Source organism: Zosterops lateralis (genome assembly GCF_965231275.1).
Source record: "Zosterops lateralis genome assembly, chromosome: 2".
NCBI classification, from domain to species: Eukaryota; Metazoa; Chordata; class Aves; order Passeriformes; family Zosteropidae; genus Zosterops; species Zosterops lateralis.
This window is the reverse complement of record NC_139763.1, coordinates 7,082,192-7,099,102: the sequence shown is the minus strand read 5'-3', so window position 1 is coordinate 7,099,102 and position 16,911 is coordinate 7,082,192. Positions and strand designations below refer to the sequence as shown.

The window sequence follows — 16,911 nt, the reverse complement described above, 5'->3', positions numbered from 1 at the left end:
AGTTGAGTCAGTCTTTGCCTGGTGACTCTGCCCTGACCACTGGGCTCTTCCTCCAGAGACCCAGGGGCTGGAGTGATGTTCCTGCTGAGGAAGTAACACTTGCTTTTAGTTTCTGTTTCATTTTGTTAGAATTTGCTGGAAAAATCTAAAAAATTAATTTGGAACAGCCTTCCCAAGTTAAGTTCGCATAAATATGAGTGTGTTGCTGATTATGTTGCAAACCTGTTAGAGGTCAGCTGAGAGGGTTTGCTTCAATGGTGTAATTGAATTGCTCTTACAGGAACAGATAACTTACAGTTAACTGTGGCTGAAAGGAGAAGTTCTGGTGTCTTAGGCCTTGCCTTGTCTTGCTGGCATCAGTGAGATGGCTTAGCAGTATCTTTAATTTGTGTTCTAACATAAAGGAAAATCTGCCTTGTTGAGAATTGCTCTGAGGTGTGTGAGATGCTCGGACACAGGTTTTTACATCCCTACTACAGACAGTGCTTCAGATACGTGTGATAGGTCTTTTAATGAGTATTCACTTAAAAAGGGGCTGTGGGAACACTGAGGGTCCCCAAACATTTAAATGTTAAAGTGCCTGTGATTTATAATTTCCCTGAACATCTGTACAGAAAAATCCCGTTACATTTGTTCATAAAGTCGAGTTCTCTTTAAACACCTGTAGCCAAATTCAGGACATAAGCTACCCTGACTTTTTCTCCAGTATTTATTGTAGGCTACTTGTTGCTGTGGCAGTTTCTGTATGCTCTGAATTGCAAAAGACAAAATACCAATATAAGGAAATATCAAAATACGACTATTCTCTTAAGCAGCTGCAGCAGCTATTGCAAATCACCAGAATAAGGGAAGCAGATACACAAATCAGCGTGTAACAGTAACATTAGGGACACCATCAAAAATTTAGTTATGAATTGTACAAATCAAGAGACCAAAAAGTGGAGAGAGGAAACATGGTGCCAAAGACAAGGTTCTGCACTAAGATATTTGCAGGTTGGTTCAGCTGGTGAATCTGATGTGAGGAGTCAGTACATACACAAATAGTGATCTTAAGAAATGTACTTTAGACTTGCGTGCTTTGCATCTGATTTTAGGGATGATATTCTTTAGATGGAGGATTGACTGACTGCAAAAGGTGTTCATAGTGATGGGAATAAAATTAAAGGAGTGGTAGCTTTGATCCATGGCGAAAAGAATTACAGTCCTTCCACTGCAGTTTGCCGGGGGCAAAGCTTGCAGCGAATGAAGGAAAAGTTCTGCAGCAGATCTTTGAGGCAGAGGCAAATTCACATCTAAATTTGGTATCTTCAGAACATGGCCAGATAGCTACAGTTTGAAATATGTACTTTAAATTTATGTAAACGTGTTTAATGTTTTATTAAATCATTTTAATACCACATGTACACCTGCAGTTCTGTAGCAGCAGAGCTTTGTTTGGATTCATCGGAACTTTGCCTCTGAAAACAGCCATAAAATGAGGCTTTTCTGGACTTGGGAGTAGGTGAATGTATGTGATGCACCTCAGTCTTGGGATACAAACCCTGACGCATCAGAACAGATTAAATCAGTAATTGGGTTCTCCACAGATGTGTTTTAACTATTTCCTAACATTTCCTCATTTTACTTTTGGCATTTCTCATTTTGATGATTAATAAAAGTGTACTCAAAGTGAATTATGAACATGGGCAAGGCTACTGATTTAAATATTCAGCTTGATTTCCCTCCCCTATTTAGAATATTGAGTTTTAATAAAATATCTATAGCTCTAAGAAAGCTCCACATTTCACAGAAACACAGAATATGCTGAGTTGGAAGGGACTCACAGTCTTTGATTACTCTCATGTAATAAAACCAAGGAGTTCATAATTGCAAACAAATTTGAAACACACACCAGAGACAGGTGAAAGTCATAGATTAAACAGCTGGAATTAGAATTTTTTGGAAGCCTGTCTGGCTTTTATGAACTGTGCTGGTGCAAGGGACCTTCCCTTCCATTTAAGTTTGTTCAGCTGCTTCAGTTCAATGGCTCATAAGTTCAGAAAATTGAGAAAGTGATTTTATTTGTTTATTTATTTACTTACTCCTTCCCAAAGTGTAAACAGGGTCAGGAGGTAAATAAGGTCATCAGCTAAGAATGTAATAGGTTAAAGATCATGGCAATTACAGTGAATGGAAGGTGTCAGTTGTTCAGTTGTTAAAATTCAGTTGTTAAATATGTGTATTCATAGCACAGAACATTCTTTGCTTCTGTGTGTCACTTAAAAACTTCTGGGGCCACTGTTCTCAAACTGAAATTCCAATTAGATTTACATTTCTGACTTCGGCTTTTCTTAGTCTACAGTACAAGGAAGTAAAATACTTTACAACATGATAGATGTGAAAAGAATGGGATCTTGAGAAACACATAGGACAATACATAAATTGCATAAGGAAACATGTTGAGACAATGTGTTCTTTGGTTTCGCAAAAATGAGTGAAATAACTGTTAAATGAAAAATTATTTCTTTAGGGAAAAAAGCAACACAATGAGAATAAAATCAGAGAGTTTTCTTTCTTGCAGATTGGAAGGGATAAGATCAATCCTTTTGTGTTTCATTGATTTTAAAATTTAAAATTGTCATGTAAGTTAAAGGTTTGTTTTGTGTTGAGGAAATCGAATGTCCACAGATAAACCAGAGAAAATTTCTGTTTTTCATTTGTTGTCAATTTACATTAGAATCAGTGAGCTTCCAAAACTGTTCTGTCTTAAATGTTACATTTCTTCTTTGAAAAGTGATGCTGACTTAGTTATTGAGAGTGTTTGTAGACCTCCTCTTTCAAGCTATAAAAACCTTCACTATTTCTCAGAAAATGTATTATTTGCTTTAGTAAAATACAGAATTCTGAAAGCCTTGTCTTTCTTTTTCCCAGGCTGTTCGCTGCTATGAATCGCTAATTTTGAAAGCTGAAGGAAAAGTCGAGTCTGATTTCTTTTGTCAGTTAGGTCACTTCAACCTCTTATTGGAAGATTATCCAAAAGGTAAGAATTTTTAGTTCTTCTGATAAATGTCTTTGGGGAATTGTTCTTTGGCGTAGGTGACAAGAGAATGAAAAACATTGGGCTAAGTCACCGTTTTCTTGGTTTGTACTGTGTGTCAAGAGCCTATAAAAGAATTAAGACTAGTGATGTCTTTACAAAAACAACTTTATTCTTTCTTCTTCTTTTTTTTTTTTTTTTTTTTTTTTTTTTTTTTTTTTTTTTTTTTTTTTTTAATGTGAAACAAAAACCTAACCACATCACTCCTGGTTGAGGTATGAATATGAAGCTGGCTGGCAGGCCCAGTGCCTGCCTTTCCAGTGATGGTGGGGTGTGGGTGAGAGCTGGGTAGAACAGGTCAGAATATTTACCTTTTTTTCCATGGGATGTATTTTTTCATTGTCATTGCTTTTTCATTTTAACCCAAATGCAGTTCTGTTTGTGTAGGGGAACAAACAATACCCCCACCCTGAAAACGTGTACTCCCACCCCACGCCTTTTTCCAAACACACCAAGATATTGGTTTACAGTTTCTTTGGGATGCAGAAGGAGGGAGAGATGAGTTATAACTCAGAGTAGTTCAGAAGCACTGCTTGGTGACTCAGGCTGGCTGTGGGCTGTTTGATAGAATGTGTCTGTGGGTCCACTGGTTCTCTGTCTGACATTGAACAGTGTGAGTTTGGCTTCCTGGGACTTTCATTTTCTAAAGTGAGAAATACGTAGATTTGATGCTGCTCAGGAGGAATTTGCAGGTATCTAAATTCAGTCTGTAAATTCAGAAGGGTTTGGGTGATAGAGACATCTGCCTTGTACCTCATCGCATCTAATGAGTGTGATATAACCACTGGTGTTTCCAAATCCAGAGGCATGGGAAAGAAAACCTGCAGGGAACGTGGCAGTATGCTGTCTCTAAAATTTAGTGAAGAAGAGTCTGATCCTGTGCTTTTGTTTTAAGAAAATTCTGCCCCACCCTCTGCAAAAAAAAAAAAAAATTGCACCACTCTTTCTCATTAGCCTAATAAAGCTGGGTGTGAGTGCAGTGTGACCTTCTGGGTATATTTTACTTAGCAAAAACAGCCCAGGATTATGGACTTACCTGTATTAACTCTGCTTTTGAGATGATAACAGTTAAGAGTGACAGGACCAGGTGGTGCTGTGGATCAGAGGCAGGGTTTATTGATGGGGTGTCTGCTTTGTACTCTGTGGAGGGTTTCAAAAACAAGCATAAAAAAATCCAGTTGGTGGTCGAAAACATCAGTTCTCCAGAACTGTAAAAGAGCATTAGCACAACAATGTTAGAAGAAACATTAAGCCATTAAAAATCTGAATTAAAGTACTTAATGCTTTCTTAGGGGCCTATTTAAAGTCACATCTCAATCGTAAAAAAGCCTCAAGAAGACAAAAAACCTTGTTAGTTGTGGAATATTTAAAAAAAATGTATCTGTATTTTCAAAGAAGTGCAGTAATAGGTGAAAATACTGGAGGAATTTTAATTGATGTAAAAAGGGAAGTTAAAGAGTTTTTTTATTAAGTGAAGGACATATATTCCTGTTCACTACAGTTTTTGAACTTTAGTACCAAAGACTGTAAAACTGTTAACCTCAGTGCAGAAAGTCTTAGATGTTCTATAACTAATTTATTACTGCTATTTGAAAGAAGTAGAATGCTTTTATTTCATTATAAAGTAAAACCAAATTTCATTACATGATTCAAATTGTTACTTTAATTATCATCCATTCTAATTGCATTATAGTTAAATTTTGTATGATTTAGAACAGAAAAGTAAAGAGAGTTCAAAATGTCTTGATATTACTAATGTATATTTTACCCAGATTTTAAGTCCTGAAGTTCCAGAAGTGTAAAATGCTGAAGGAGCATGGTCTTCAGAACATAAATCTGTGTAGTCTGAATTTGGTAATGGACAAAGTTATGAAGAAACCAGTGTGTTTAATAAATTGGATGTAATTAATAAAATATCACAAGATAGCAGCATGTGTGATGCTCCACAATTTTTTTCCCTTAAAAGCCTGTTACTTAATTAAATATTGTCAATAAATGTGTTCACCTTTGTATATAATATATGAAGTGTTTTTTATAAAGGCAGAAGTGATAGTGTTCTTTGTTTAAAAATGCTTGCAGTGAAGTTTGTGCAGAGCAGAACAAATTGTGAGCTGATGTAGAACTGGGATCAGTGGTCAAGGTGAGGCACTGCTGGAATGACAGAGATCTGGGTTTCATGTTGGTAGTTTCTTCTCTTTAGTTCTGTCTCATTTTTTTCACAAACACATTGGCAGTGAAGGATCATGTAGCTTGGGTGTATTTTGTTGCATGTTTTTAGTGTTTTAATGTAGCTAATAGCTTCTTTGGAATGTACTGAGATTGTAGGTCATTTATTTGTAAGAATTAGGACTTATACACTGTAAGAGAGATCTTGAGGAAAAAGTCATGTTGGGTTGTATCATTGAAACTCACATTATTGGTCCTAATCCTGCCCTTGCTGCATGTACTCAGAGGGTATCACTGATGGGCAGACTACTTTTCAGTGTGCAGCAAGCTGATGTCTGATGCTGAGGCCTATTTAACTTCATTTTTTTAATGAAACCTCTTAAATATTTTAAGTTCTCTCCAAGTGCAGTATGTTTTCTGTCACTTGCAGCCACTGAATTCCAAAATCAGTATGTTTTTATTTTTCTTCCTTAAAAAAGAGGTACTTGTCTCCAAGAGAAGTTTTGAATTCACATCAGAAATTACTCAATGAGGTTCTTTCTTCTCACTATTATACCTGAGCTTAGATTGGAGTATCAGTGTCACTGCTAGCCTTTAAAAGATCTGAAGCTGCTCTGCGGGTTGCAGTTTTCCCAAAATGCGGGAAGTTTGAATTGCTGTTGATAGCTAAAGGATTTTCTCTGCAGCCATGGAATGGAGTTGTTGTGTTATCAGCACTCTGCTGCTGGTTAGGAGAAGGTCCTGTGCAAGGGATCAGCCTTTGTGCAGATTTTAAATCCAGTGAGAGACTGATTTGTATTCAGACACTTATCACCAAGATTGCAGATGGATTGGTTTCAGCTTTGCCTGCATGTGCTCAGCTTTGTACTGATCGTGACTGATCAGAATTCAGCTTTGGGATTTCCTAAAATGGGAACATTGACTCCTCCTGGTGAAAACTATTTCATTTCCTCAGTAGAATTTTCTTAACTCTGATCTAATTCTTCTTTCATTTTTGACAAGGCAGCTATTCCCCACCTGTTGGATAGTTTTGGAGGTTCCCAAACCTCTTGTTGCCTGGGCACGCCCTGAGTGGCACCCCCATGTCTGTGGGTTGCTTTCTTTGTGCTGGTGCAGCTGAGCCTGCAGCTGGGTGGGGAACTGATCCAACTGAAAAATAACCCTGCACAAAAATGCCATGCAATTGCCCCAAAGTGTGAAACCTCAGCCTTGGGGTTTTGCTGGAGGAGGTGGATAGATTGTCCTAGAAGCCTATGGGTGCTGGGAGGATTCTGAATCCGGTTAGGACTGCTGATGTGAAACTGTGGGCTGTTTGTTACTGGATTCCTGGGGACGGATGGGTTTTTTACCAAATTATTGTGCTCTGGTCTTGAAGGAAACACATGTTCCACCGATAGTTGGAGTTTATTTTTTATTTCATGGCTGGTTTCCATAAGCAGTAAGGAGTGCAGACAGTGATGTTCTAAGGTTTGGGTTCTAGCTGACTCGAGTTCTAATTGACTGCTGTTTAATGAGCTTGTGGATTGACATCATCTGTGTTTTCCTTGGGGACCTTTATTTGGCAGAAGGGGCACGTGCATTGGCCGTGTTCAGTCTGTGACTTGGAGGACAGTTCACAGTGGTACAAATGGAGATGTGCTTCAATCATTTGCCTTTTTGACTTGCTGTTTTCTAAGCAAAATTCCTGGAAGTGGAAAATGCAGTTAATGAATGAATGATTTGAGAAGAACGTGAAATTATTTGTGCCGCAGTTACTAAAACACAATAAATAATGAACTGAAATGATTCTTATTGTTGTACTCAAGTGGTAGTCTCATTTTTAAATGTTCTATGTCAGAACAGTTTTAGCAGTATTTATTTTGATGGTGACTGCTTTGTCAAAAATACTAATACAAAATCATTTTAAGTAATTTATAAGATAGTGTTTGTTAGTTCAGGGGCATTTTTTTAGTAATCATTAATCTAGAATTTAAAATGTTACTAAAAAACCCCCTCAGGATGTTAATTGAGCAGCTCTTTTATTACAATGCCACCTAAACATGAAATTTAAACATTTTCCAATTGTTCTTTTGTAAAGTTGTTTGGTTGTAAGAAACTCCCAAATTCAACAATGTGTATGTGTCCCTTTGTACTGACAATTCCAGCTCCGTAGGGAATTTCTCTGTGGTGATGACCATCTTTCAGGAGTTTGAAAGGAAGTATTGTTATTGGGAAGCATTTTCATGTGCTGTGCTCTGAGCTGCAGGATTGTAACAGTAATTTTATAAAATATAAAGGAGAACTTCACAGCATGGACAGGATTGTGCTGATTCCTGCTGGGCTGTCTTGTCTTATTGATGAGTCCTGAAGAACTAGAATGAATTAAATAGCTTGAATGAGTCAAGGAAGAGATGACTGTTTCAAATAAGTGTGATATTTAGGTTTAAGGAATTTTTTTATTATTTTGTTGTTTGTAACTGGTACTAACTGCTAGAATTTGAGTTGCTTCTATTTAGAGCAGAATTCTGAAGATGAGATAAATTTTGAGTGGTTTAATTTCAGGTGGTTTAAACCATTGCATAAAAAATCTGTAGATAGAAGGAAGCTTAGAACATTAAAGTGTTCCTTATAAATTGTGTGTATGTGGAGCAGAGGTGGAGTCAACAGTTTTATTATAAAATATACCTGGGCCATGTTTTTGACTGGTTGTCTGAAAATTTTCACTTTGGACGGTGTTCTAAATAAACACTTAATTGTTAAAAGATCTTTTTGTGTAATACACTCTTGGAAGGATTTTTTAGCTTGATGAGAATCCGTTGGGTTTCTTCTCTGCTTCTCAGTATTTTAAGGCTTTCACAGAGTTCAAGACCTAAAAGATTCTTGTAACTGTAAATTTCTTGTCAAATTCCTGTGTTTCTTTTCACATTTAATACTTTATGGAGCAGTGGCCTTCACACCACTTTGCTGCTGCATTACATTTCCAGATGAGGATGTGGACTTGTGAATAAAATTTCTTAAGAGGACTATTTGATGATTTTTCTGTCTTAAATCTATGCTTGTGTTGCTTTTGTGTGTCAGCCTTCATTCTGTGTTGAAAGGAAGACGTGCTTCAGGCTTCTTTGATTGTCTCTTTGGTACTTTCAGTACAAATCTCTGGAGGAAGCAGAGAGCAGCATCTGCCTGAGGCCTTAAAACAAAAGACCTGAGTGGCATTTTGCTGCTCTCACTTCCACTTTTTTTTTTTTTTTTTTTTTTTTTTTTTTTTTTGTTATTACAGAATTGTAGAATCATGAAAGTTGGAAAAGACTATCAAGTTAACCTAGTCCAACCATTAACTCAGCACTGCCAAGGCCACCACTGAGCTGTGTCCCCCTGCAAAACATCTACATGTCTTTCAAATACTTCCAGGCATGGTGGCTCTACCACTTCCCCTGTGCCAATGTTTGACAACCCTGTCACAAAAGAAATTTTCAAAATACCCGATCTGTATCTCTCCTGGTGCAACTTGGGGCCATTTTGTTTCTCCTGTCAAGACTTGTTGCTTGGAAGCAGAGACCAGTTGACACCTCACCTCACTAGAGCTGCCTTCCTGCAGGTAGTTTGTAGAAGGCAACGAGTTCCCTGAGCACTATTTTTTCCAGGCTAAAGACCACTGCTCCCCCAGCTGCTCCTCACCAGATTTGTGCTTCAGACCCTTCCCCAGCTCCATTGTCCATCTCTGAACATGCTCAATGTCCTGCTTGTCCTGAGGGGCCCCAAACTGGACACAGGATTTGAGGTGTGGCCTCACCAGTGCCCAGTACAGGGGGACAATCCCTGCCCTGGTCCTGCTGGCCACACTGCTGCTGACACAGGCCAGGTGACATTGGCCTCTTCAGCCCTCTGGCTCATGTTCTTCCAACTGATGACCACCACTCCAGGGCCTTTTCTACTTTCCAGCCCCTCTTTCCCCAGTTTTTTGTGACCCAAGTGCAGGACCCAGCATTGGCCTTGTTGAACTTGAGCCCTCAATGCCTTTTCCAGGTTGTTGATGAAGATACCAAGCAGGAGTGACCCCCACACTGAGCCCTGGGGAACATGCCTGGTGACCAGCTGGATGTAATTCCATTTCCCACCACTCTCTGAACCTGGCCATCAGCCAGTGGTTACCCAGCACAGTCAATTCTATTGGCTCAACCTTGGAATTTTCTCACCTTTTGATGTCTTTAATTTTATAGCAGAGCAGTTTTCATCTTGCTAGGTTAAAACACCATGGTGGGTAAAACCTGCACTATATATAAGCTGTTTCTATAACTGGCATATATATCTTAGGTGTTTAATAAAGGTTTATTTTTTTCCTGGAAGCAGTCAGATTTAAATCAAGAGATGTGCTCTTTCCAAGCTTCCCTTGGGCAGTAATTCAGCTAATATTCTATTTTACTCTTAGTTTTCCCGTCAGATAAGCACTAAGAAATAATAGCGCTTGTTTAAAAATTAAAAATTATTATGTTTAAGAAAACACAATACTGTTTTACACAGACCAGTATGGAACTTTGTTTTGTATTAAAGCTTTCTTTTCAGGGTTTGTCATCAAATTAAAACTTGATGTTTCTAAGTTCAGTAAGCCAAAACTTTGTGTTAGTCACATTTAGCCTTGCAAGGTGCCACTAGATGGTGTTAGTATGTAGTTCACTTTCTTCTTACTCAAGCACTAAAACACTCAAACTGCTCCATGTTTGCATCACTTTGAAGGCCTCTAAAGTTTTAAGGTCTCATAAAGTAGGTTTTTTAGAGCAGATCATAAAAGCCATCCTCTGTGACTGCATGATTTGTGATGAAATGTGCAAAAAGTGACAGGTGGGTGGTTGTCACTCAGTCTAGACGTTTTTCCTCCCCACTCTCACCTTCCTTGTTTAGGTCAAGTATTTGGATTCTGGGTACAAAGAATCTTGTCTTATCTTGCTACTGAAACTAAGTTTTGCCAACATCCTATGAAATTAAGTAGATTAAAAAAAATTTTAAAAATCCTGAAAGCACATATGTGATAATTAAATTTAATTTGTTTTTTATTCTCTATATGATACCAAGGAATCTTAAACATGGAGGAATAGGGAAGAAGTGTTATCCATGTCCTGCTTCTGACATGTCCCTTGGTCCTATGACAGTAGAAGAGGAAGGCAAACTCTTAGGGGGCACATAATAAAGTCTGTAAGGGTTAAAGTAACCATACATACATTGCAAAGTGGGTAGTTCTGAGTGACTAAAAACCTGTAAGAGGAAACCAGTGGACTTGCAGTGTGTGAACTCGTTGAGGCTCAGCTCTGCATGAGGTGCTTCTGAAGCGAGCCTGAGGTGAGGATTATTCTTACTCTTCAGTGGCTGCAATTCTTTTCGAAAGGTGGTGTTTTGCTTTTCAGAGCTATTTCAGGTAAACATTTTATTTTCACCAAGCAATATAGCTGATGATGATTGATTTGGAAAGCTGTGTAGAGCTTTGGGGTATACAGGTCCCCTCCTCTGGGGAGGATGGTAAATACTGTGTCTGCCACTCACAGGGTTTTCAAGAATGTGATCACAAGGATTACCTGTTAGGAAAATAAATACACATTGCCAGGTTTTGGAGAGAGGTGTTCATAGTGAGAGCGCAAACTGATAGAGTAAGAAATTAAATAAAGGACAGAAGGATGGAAATAGGTAACTGAACGCTTCTTACAGTAATCGTTGAGTATTGTTTTGGGTGTCTGAATGTGGTCTGTCAGTTTTGTGCTTTTAAGAGTTTTCTGTGGTTGACTACAAAATGTAGTTGACAGCCAGGCAAGAGGTATTGTCCTGCTGTTGACATTCAGTCCTGTTCTTTGAGTTCACACGTGCATTTTCTGGATGCTCATGAGTGTTTCACATGCAGGGAAAAAAGAAGGTTTTATGTCCTTTATTGTCTTTTTACAATTCCATATGTGTAAGAATTTCAGTGGCAAACTTTTAAATTGAAAAAGCTCAATAGTAAGTTCCTAATCAAAAGATTATCTGCAGAATCCTGCTGTGCCTAAGAGTGATTTCAAAGCACTCATTTAATAATGTTTGAGAAGGACATCATAACTGAAATGAGGTAATTCACTTGTATCTGTAAAAATGAGAGTTGACCCTACGTTGAAAGAGGAGCAGTAGTTGATAGGAGCTTTTTGTTGCAAAAATTGTCTCACTTTGGAATGACCAGTCTTGGATGAAAAGTAAAGGTGCAAAATTATATTTCAGCCTTTAATGTTAGGATTTTTTTTTTTTTTTTTTTTTTTTTTAAATACTACTAATGTGCTGCGTGACCCAAGTAACTGGGATTTTTTTGCTTTTTAATAAACCAGGGAATATCATCCTATAGTCAGAATCATTACACTGATAAGGCACGCTCTATATTACAGATAGGGGCTTGTGTAAAATTCTTGTGGCTCTGCAGAATCAGTTGCTCTTTTTTTCTTATTTTAGAATAAAGTTTGTATTTTGAGGGATTTGTGCTAACTTCCTGTAGATACAAAGTTAATTTAAAGGAGCAGTTACTTTAGTTCCACAGTATAGGTTTTTAGATACGGTACTAATTTCTACACCATAAAATTTAGGATAAATATCTGTTTACTGGTGACCCACTCAGGGACTATGAAATATGATAGGGTTCAACATTTATGGTTCATGTTTTCTTTTATATTTAGGTTGGTTCAGTTTTTAAAAAGTTTTCATAATTTGATTTCTGGTGTCTTATATGCAAGATCCTTCTTAGGAATATGCTTGGTTAGGAATATTTCATATGTGCTCTGGCAAAAAAATAACATTTTCTTGAATTTTTTTCCCGTTTTTCTGTTTCTTTAATCCTTTTCAGCAGAGCTTGAGTGCTCATGGAGCAGGTGTTTAATGTAGGTGTTCAGTGTAGTTGTAAAAGGGGCTGAAATCAGATTTCACAGGTAGCTTACTGTAAGTTGAGCACTCAGTAGTACTGAAACTGTGCATAGTAACACTTTTTAATTGTCTGACTTTCCTGAGGAGGAAAGGGACTTTTAGCTCTGGTTTAAGGGAACCCTCCATGATTCATCCTTAACTCCTTTTTAGCAGAACTCTGAGAATTTTAGCATTTTTGTCTGCAAGAAGTTACGTAGAAAGAGAATAGTGTTAGCCTAGAACAGGCTGGGTCCCTGGGGGTTTCTGAACCCACCAGCAGAATTGGGCACTTCAGACTCCGAGGGAGACTGAAGTGTCCTCTTTGTTCCTCTGGAAGAGAAATGTGGCTCTTTAGAATGGAGCCCTTATCCTCTTATCACGAAAGCAGAAATAGATTTCAGCAGTCCACGCTTCCCATGTGCTTGTTTTTAATTGTAACTGAGCTTGGCACATGAAATGATCACTTCAGCTGTTCCTGTGGGAAGTTGCTGAACTTTATTGAAGAATGGAAAAGTTAGAACAGAAAATCACAGCCAAACATCCTTTTTCTTAAAGAAGGCTGGTAGAATGTCATGGAGCAAAAGATTCCTTTCTGTAATAACTTCCCTGTGTTAAATGGAGGCATTAGGATTTTTCAGGGCAAGTTTCTTCTTGCTTTCTTTTTTCCTGTTCTTTCTCTCTTAAGTCCTTCTGTTTATTTATGTATTTTTTTAATACTGTCAACATTTTATAAACTTACTAGCAGTGCCTTAACTGCTATAGGTGAGCATATTCCACCTCTCCTTTTAAATGAATAGATTCGTGTGGGTACTTCCTATATTTTTTAACAGCTACAGTGAAAATATTCTCCCTTTTATTTTCCCGGTAAAAATCCTTAGCATTGTATTAAATGTTCTTTTCATTTTTTTATCCACATCCCCTGTATATGGATAAAAAGTTTTTAAAGTAATTACTTTTAAGGTAATTACTTAAAAAAGTTTACAAGAAGTTCTCAGTTTCTTGCATCCTGCATAATATGGTTCTGTTGACCTGAGTATTTGAAATACACTTTAACCCTTGAAACTGGGATAGGTACTGCTTGAGTAAAAGGAAAAAAAACAAAACAACCTTTTATTTGTGATGTGATGCATTACAAAACTGTTTCATGGTGCATGTCTATGTTCCTGTTGGGAAAAGCAAAGTCATTACCGTGTTCAGAAGATAATTATTCCTTTTTGTTGAAAACTTATTAATGATACCTTGGAGAAGTTGAATCCAGAAGGACTTCTGGGGGGAGTAGGATGTTATTTCGTCTTATTGTGAAAATACTTTAAAGCATAATTACAGAATGTGACTAAAATATGCTTAATTTTAATGTTCTTCAATTAAATTGTTAGACTGAAGTCATATCCTTCAGTTTGTACCAGGTTTTTGGTGTGGGGGTTGGAGGAGGAATTGTATTTTTAAATTGTGAAAGACTTAGATTATATTTTTAAGTGATTTTGTTTGTCTGAGTTGCATGTAAGCATTTTAAATATATTGCATGTTAATACTGTGTGGTCAGTGAGTGTTCTTCTAAGTTAATTTTTCTGATCTGGGTATCTAAATAAACCCCAGTTTAGAACATCAGAATTAGAAATTGGCCTCAGAGGCGTTTTGGTGGGGAGGGGCACCTCATTGCATGGATCAGCTCGTGTCTTTTTACAGATAAAGGTTGTGAGTCTCCATTGACAGAGAGATGAGTGCACAGGGGTTCTGTGTCTTTGTCATTATGTGTATGTTCCTATTTCACTTAAACACAAGGACTTTTATCAGGTAACGAAAATAAATACGCAGGACAGGCATTGGAGGGTGATAACATTTATGGGCATAATTTATCCATGGTGCTTCCAGGAAATGACCCTGCACCTAAAGTACACATTGTTCTTACCTCTTGATCTGTTTGGTGTTTATGGTATTTCAAAGATGGAGTTTTCTTATTTTGTTGTTTGGTTTCCCCACATGGTGTATTTTCCATTCTTAAATCTTAGGGAGCAAGCAGTTGAAAAATCAGTTATCTTGGTTTTACTGCAGTGAATCTTCATGTAAAATGCTTCATTTCTGATAGTTCCTAGTGCTGTGTTCTTAGAAAAAAACAAAGCCTGTTTGTGTTCTAGTCCAAAGTGGACTGTTAGCCCAAGGGCAAGATGAATCAACCAGAATTTTTAGTGAGGAAGAGGGATGCAGGAGTAAGTGATTGGAGAAATTGGTTGCTAAGTAGAGCTAATATTCTACTGAGCAGGGCTGTTCTTAGCACTGATTTCCAGGTTAGTTTTGGCCGTGGCTGTTGAATAAAATGTAAGCTTTTATTTTTCTTTTCCGCCTGCTTTTGTTTCTCAGAATGAAAGGCCATGTGAAATTGATTTCTCTTTGTATGTCCCTCCTCACCAGTTCTTCAGAAATTACAGGGCATCAGGGAGCGTGGTAAATGAGCTACATGATTAAATTTTTAAATCTTACAACAGCTTTGTCCGGGATGAAAATCCCAAAATTTCAAATTATTTCTTCGTTATAGGTTTTCTTTAAAATATTGCTTGATTTACATTTGTAAGATTAATAATAAATATACTTTTGGGTTGACATTTCATAAAACAAAATTATAATCTTAAGGAATGCATTGCCCACAACAGTGTACTTATCATGGCAGTGTTACTTTTATTAAACCATTTATCATTTTAATGTTCTGTATTCTGACTCTTAAGGATTTCTATCTTTTTCCTCAAAGAAAATGAAACAAAACAAATTGAACATTCATTTTTTTCTTTCCTACAGCATTATCTGCATACCAGAGGTACTACAGTTTACAATCTGACTACTGGAAGGTCTGTATATGCTCTTTTTTTTTCTTCTTTCCATGTGTTGCTGTAAATGTTCAGATTTTTAAAATAGATTATATTCAATATAAATTTGGAATATCTACCTTCAATTACTTTTTGGTATATTGAGTCTTGATGTAAATGCTCATCTATATGTGCAATTCATTATGAATTTCAGTGAAAGTAAGTCTTTGTGTCATGTATTGAAAAGGCAGCTCAATTAAGCTGACAAGTTTTAAATCATTTCTTTTTTACCATCATTATCCATTACTTCAGGGGTTTTTTTTATGCAGCACAGATATTTGGATGTGTGTGTGGAGAGCAGCAGAACCACTTGAAAGCTGCTGCACAGGCGTTGGACTGGGAATAGGAAAAATGTTCTCAGGTTGCTTTTTGTTTCCACAGACACCAAATTGTTGAAAGTTCTTTTCAGTGTTTTAAATAACATTCTTACGTCAAATAGAAGCAGATCCTGTTAGTGTAGCTGTCTTGTCTGTAACTACAGGTATTGTGTCTGTAAGTAGAGGTATCATGGCTTTAGATGAATAAAATTGAAAAAAAATTCTTACAATGGCATTGTCAGAAATAGTCAGCATTGGTATATTGTCAAATGAAATAATTTGAAGCTGCTGGTTGAGAGAGAGGTGCAGGAAAGCACATAACACATTAGATACTTGTGTGGTGTTAAGCAGCTGTTTTCCTTAAAAGTGAAGATTAAACATCTTTCATATAGGGAGGGCTCATGAAGAGAGCTCTTGGTACCACATAGAGATGGCAATAGAGAAACAACATTTTGTGTGTTCTTTGCATTTATAGGGACTGTAACAGTGCTTTGAAATACATTGTGGTAGCTTCTCCCATTTGGGCAGAGGAGGGGGAGAAAAGCAGGGTGAATTAAGGGTGGAAGAGTGAACTGGAATCAGTGTTTTGTAGCAGATAAAGGAGAGCTCTAATTGAAGGATTCTAGGGAAATTTTTCGTATTGTCTTGTAAAGCTCCTGTTCCAGCAGGAGTTGTGCAAGTGGCCTATTTCACTGAGCCATTTTGGAATTGAAAGAGTTTTTCCAGAAGTAACCCTTGCAACAACAATAAACCTAAATCTGTTCTTCTTATGTGCTCTTGGAGAGCTGCTTTAAAGATTGCTGTAAATAAGGGTTGAAATCGATCAATTAATTAAAAATCAATTGTAATAGTTTCTGTTGTTTGTACTCTTTCGTGTTAAGCATGTCAAAATAGTTTATGGCTGGAATTATCTTTTCTGGTTTTTATTCCAATGGCTCATTATTAAAATAATTGGTAGGTGATTAGTAAGTTATTTCTCCTGCATTTTCAGAGTGCAGGGTGGAATGTAAATGATTATATATATCTTATAGGTGTAGGTTGTTTTCAGTGTGGCTCAGAATATTATCTACAGTTAAAATAATTGTAAACTCTGACTGTTCAGCAGTTTCATCGCAAGAGCATTGATGGCAATAAAATTTCTGTTTGTATACAATGTGTGATATTTTAACACACCTATTTCTTGTATGTATCTCCAGAATTTTACTGTGCAGACATTATTTTGAGTAGTTTCAGTTGCAAACATGAAAGCATTGTTTGCAGTTGACAAAAGACCATTTCAAGTTCTACAAATTAAAAATCCAACCCAACACCAAGAAGAAGAAACCAAAAAACCAGTAATTTTTTTCTCCAGATTGGCCTCCTCTGGGAAGGATCTCATTGTGAACTTTCTTAAAAATGTGTAGCCCAAAGTGATTCTTTTCCTATAACCTTAGGAGATTTTATTAGTTTTGATATTCATGAAAAAGAGCCTGAAAAAGTCCAAAACCATTTTTCAGCTAGTAACTTTTTTACTGAAAGTGGTAAAAATCACAGATGGATCATATTTCATCTTATTAATGGATGACGAAGCTGTTCTGGAGTTGGCAGTGGGAAGCTGCCTGGATTGGGTCTAGAG

The 16,911-nt window shown here is 37.1% G+C and overlaps 1 protein-coding gene across 14 annotated transcripts in view; it reads left to right on the top strand.

Moving 5' to 3' along the window:
• KDM6A (lysine demethylase 6A) overlaps positions 1 to 16,911 on the top strand; it is a gene marked incomplete at its 3' end in the record, with an annotated part of 151,201 nt that overhangs the window by 31,268 nt on the left and 103,022 nt on the right. For all 14 annotated transcript variants that reach the window (XR_014592571.1, XM_083884462.1, XM_083884460.1 and 11 more), the window contains exons 3-4: positions 2,911 to 3,019; positions 14,912 to 14,961. Coding sequence is in view for 13 of the 14 variants with exons in the window: in XM_083884462.1 (XP_083740588.1) it covers positions 2,911 to 3,019; positions 14,912 to 14,961 (159 nt within the window). The remainder of the gene's footprint in view (positions 1 to 2,910; positions 3,020 to 14,911; positions 14,962 to 16,911) is intronic.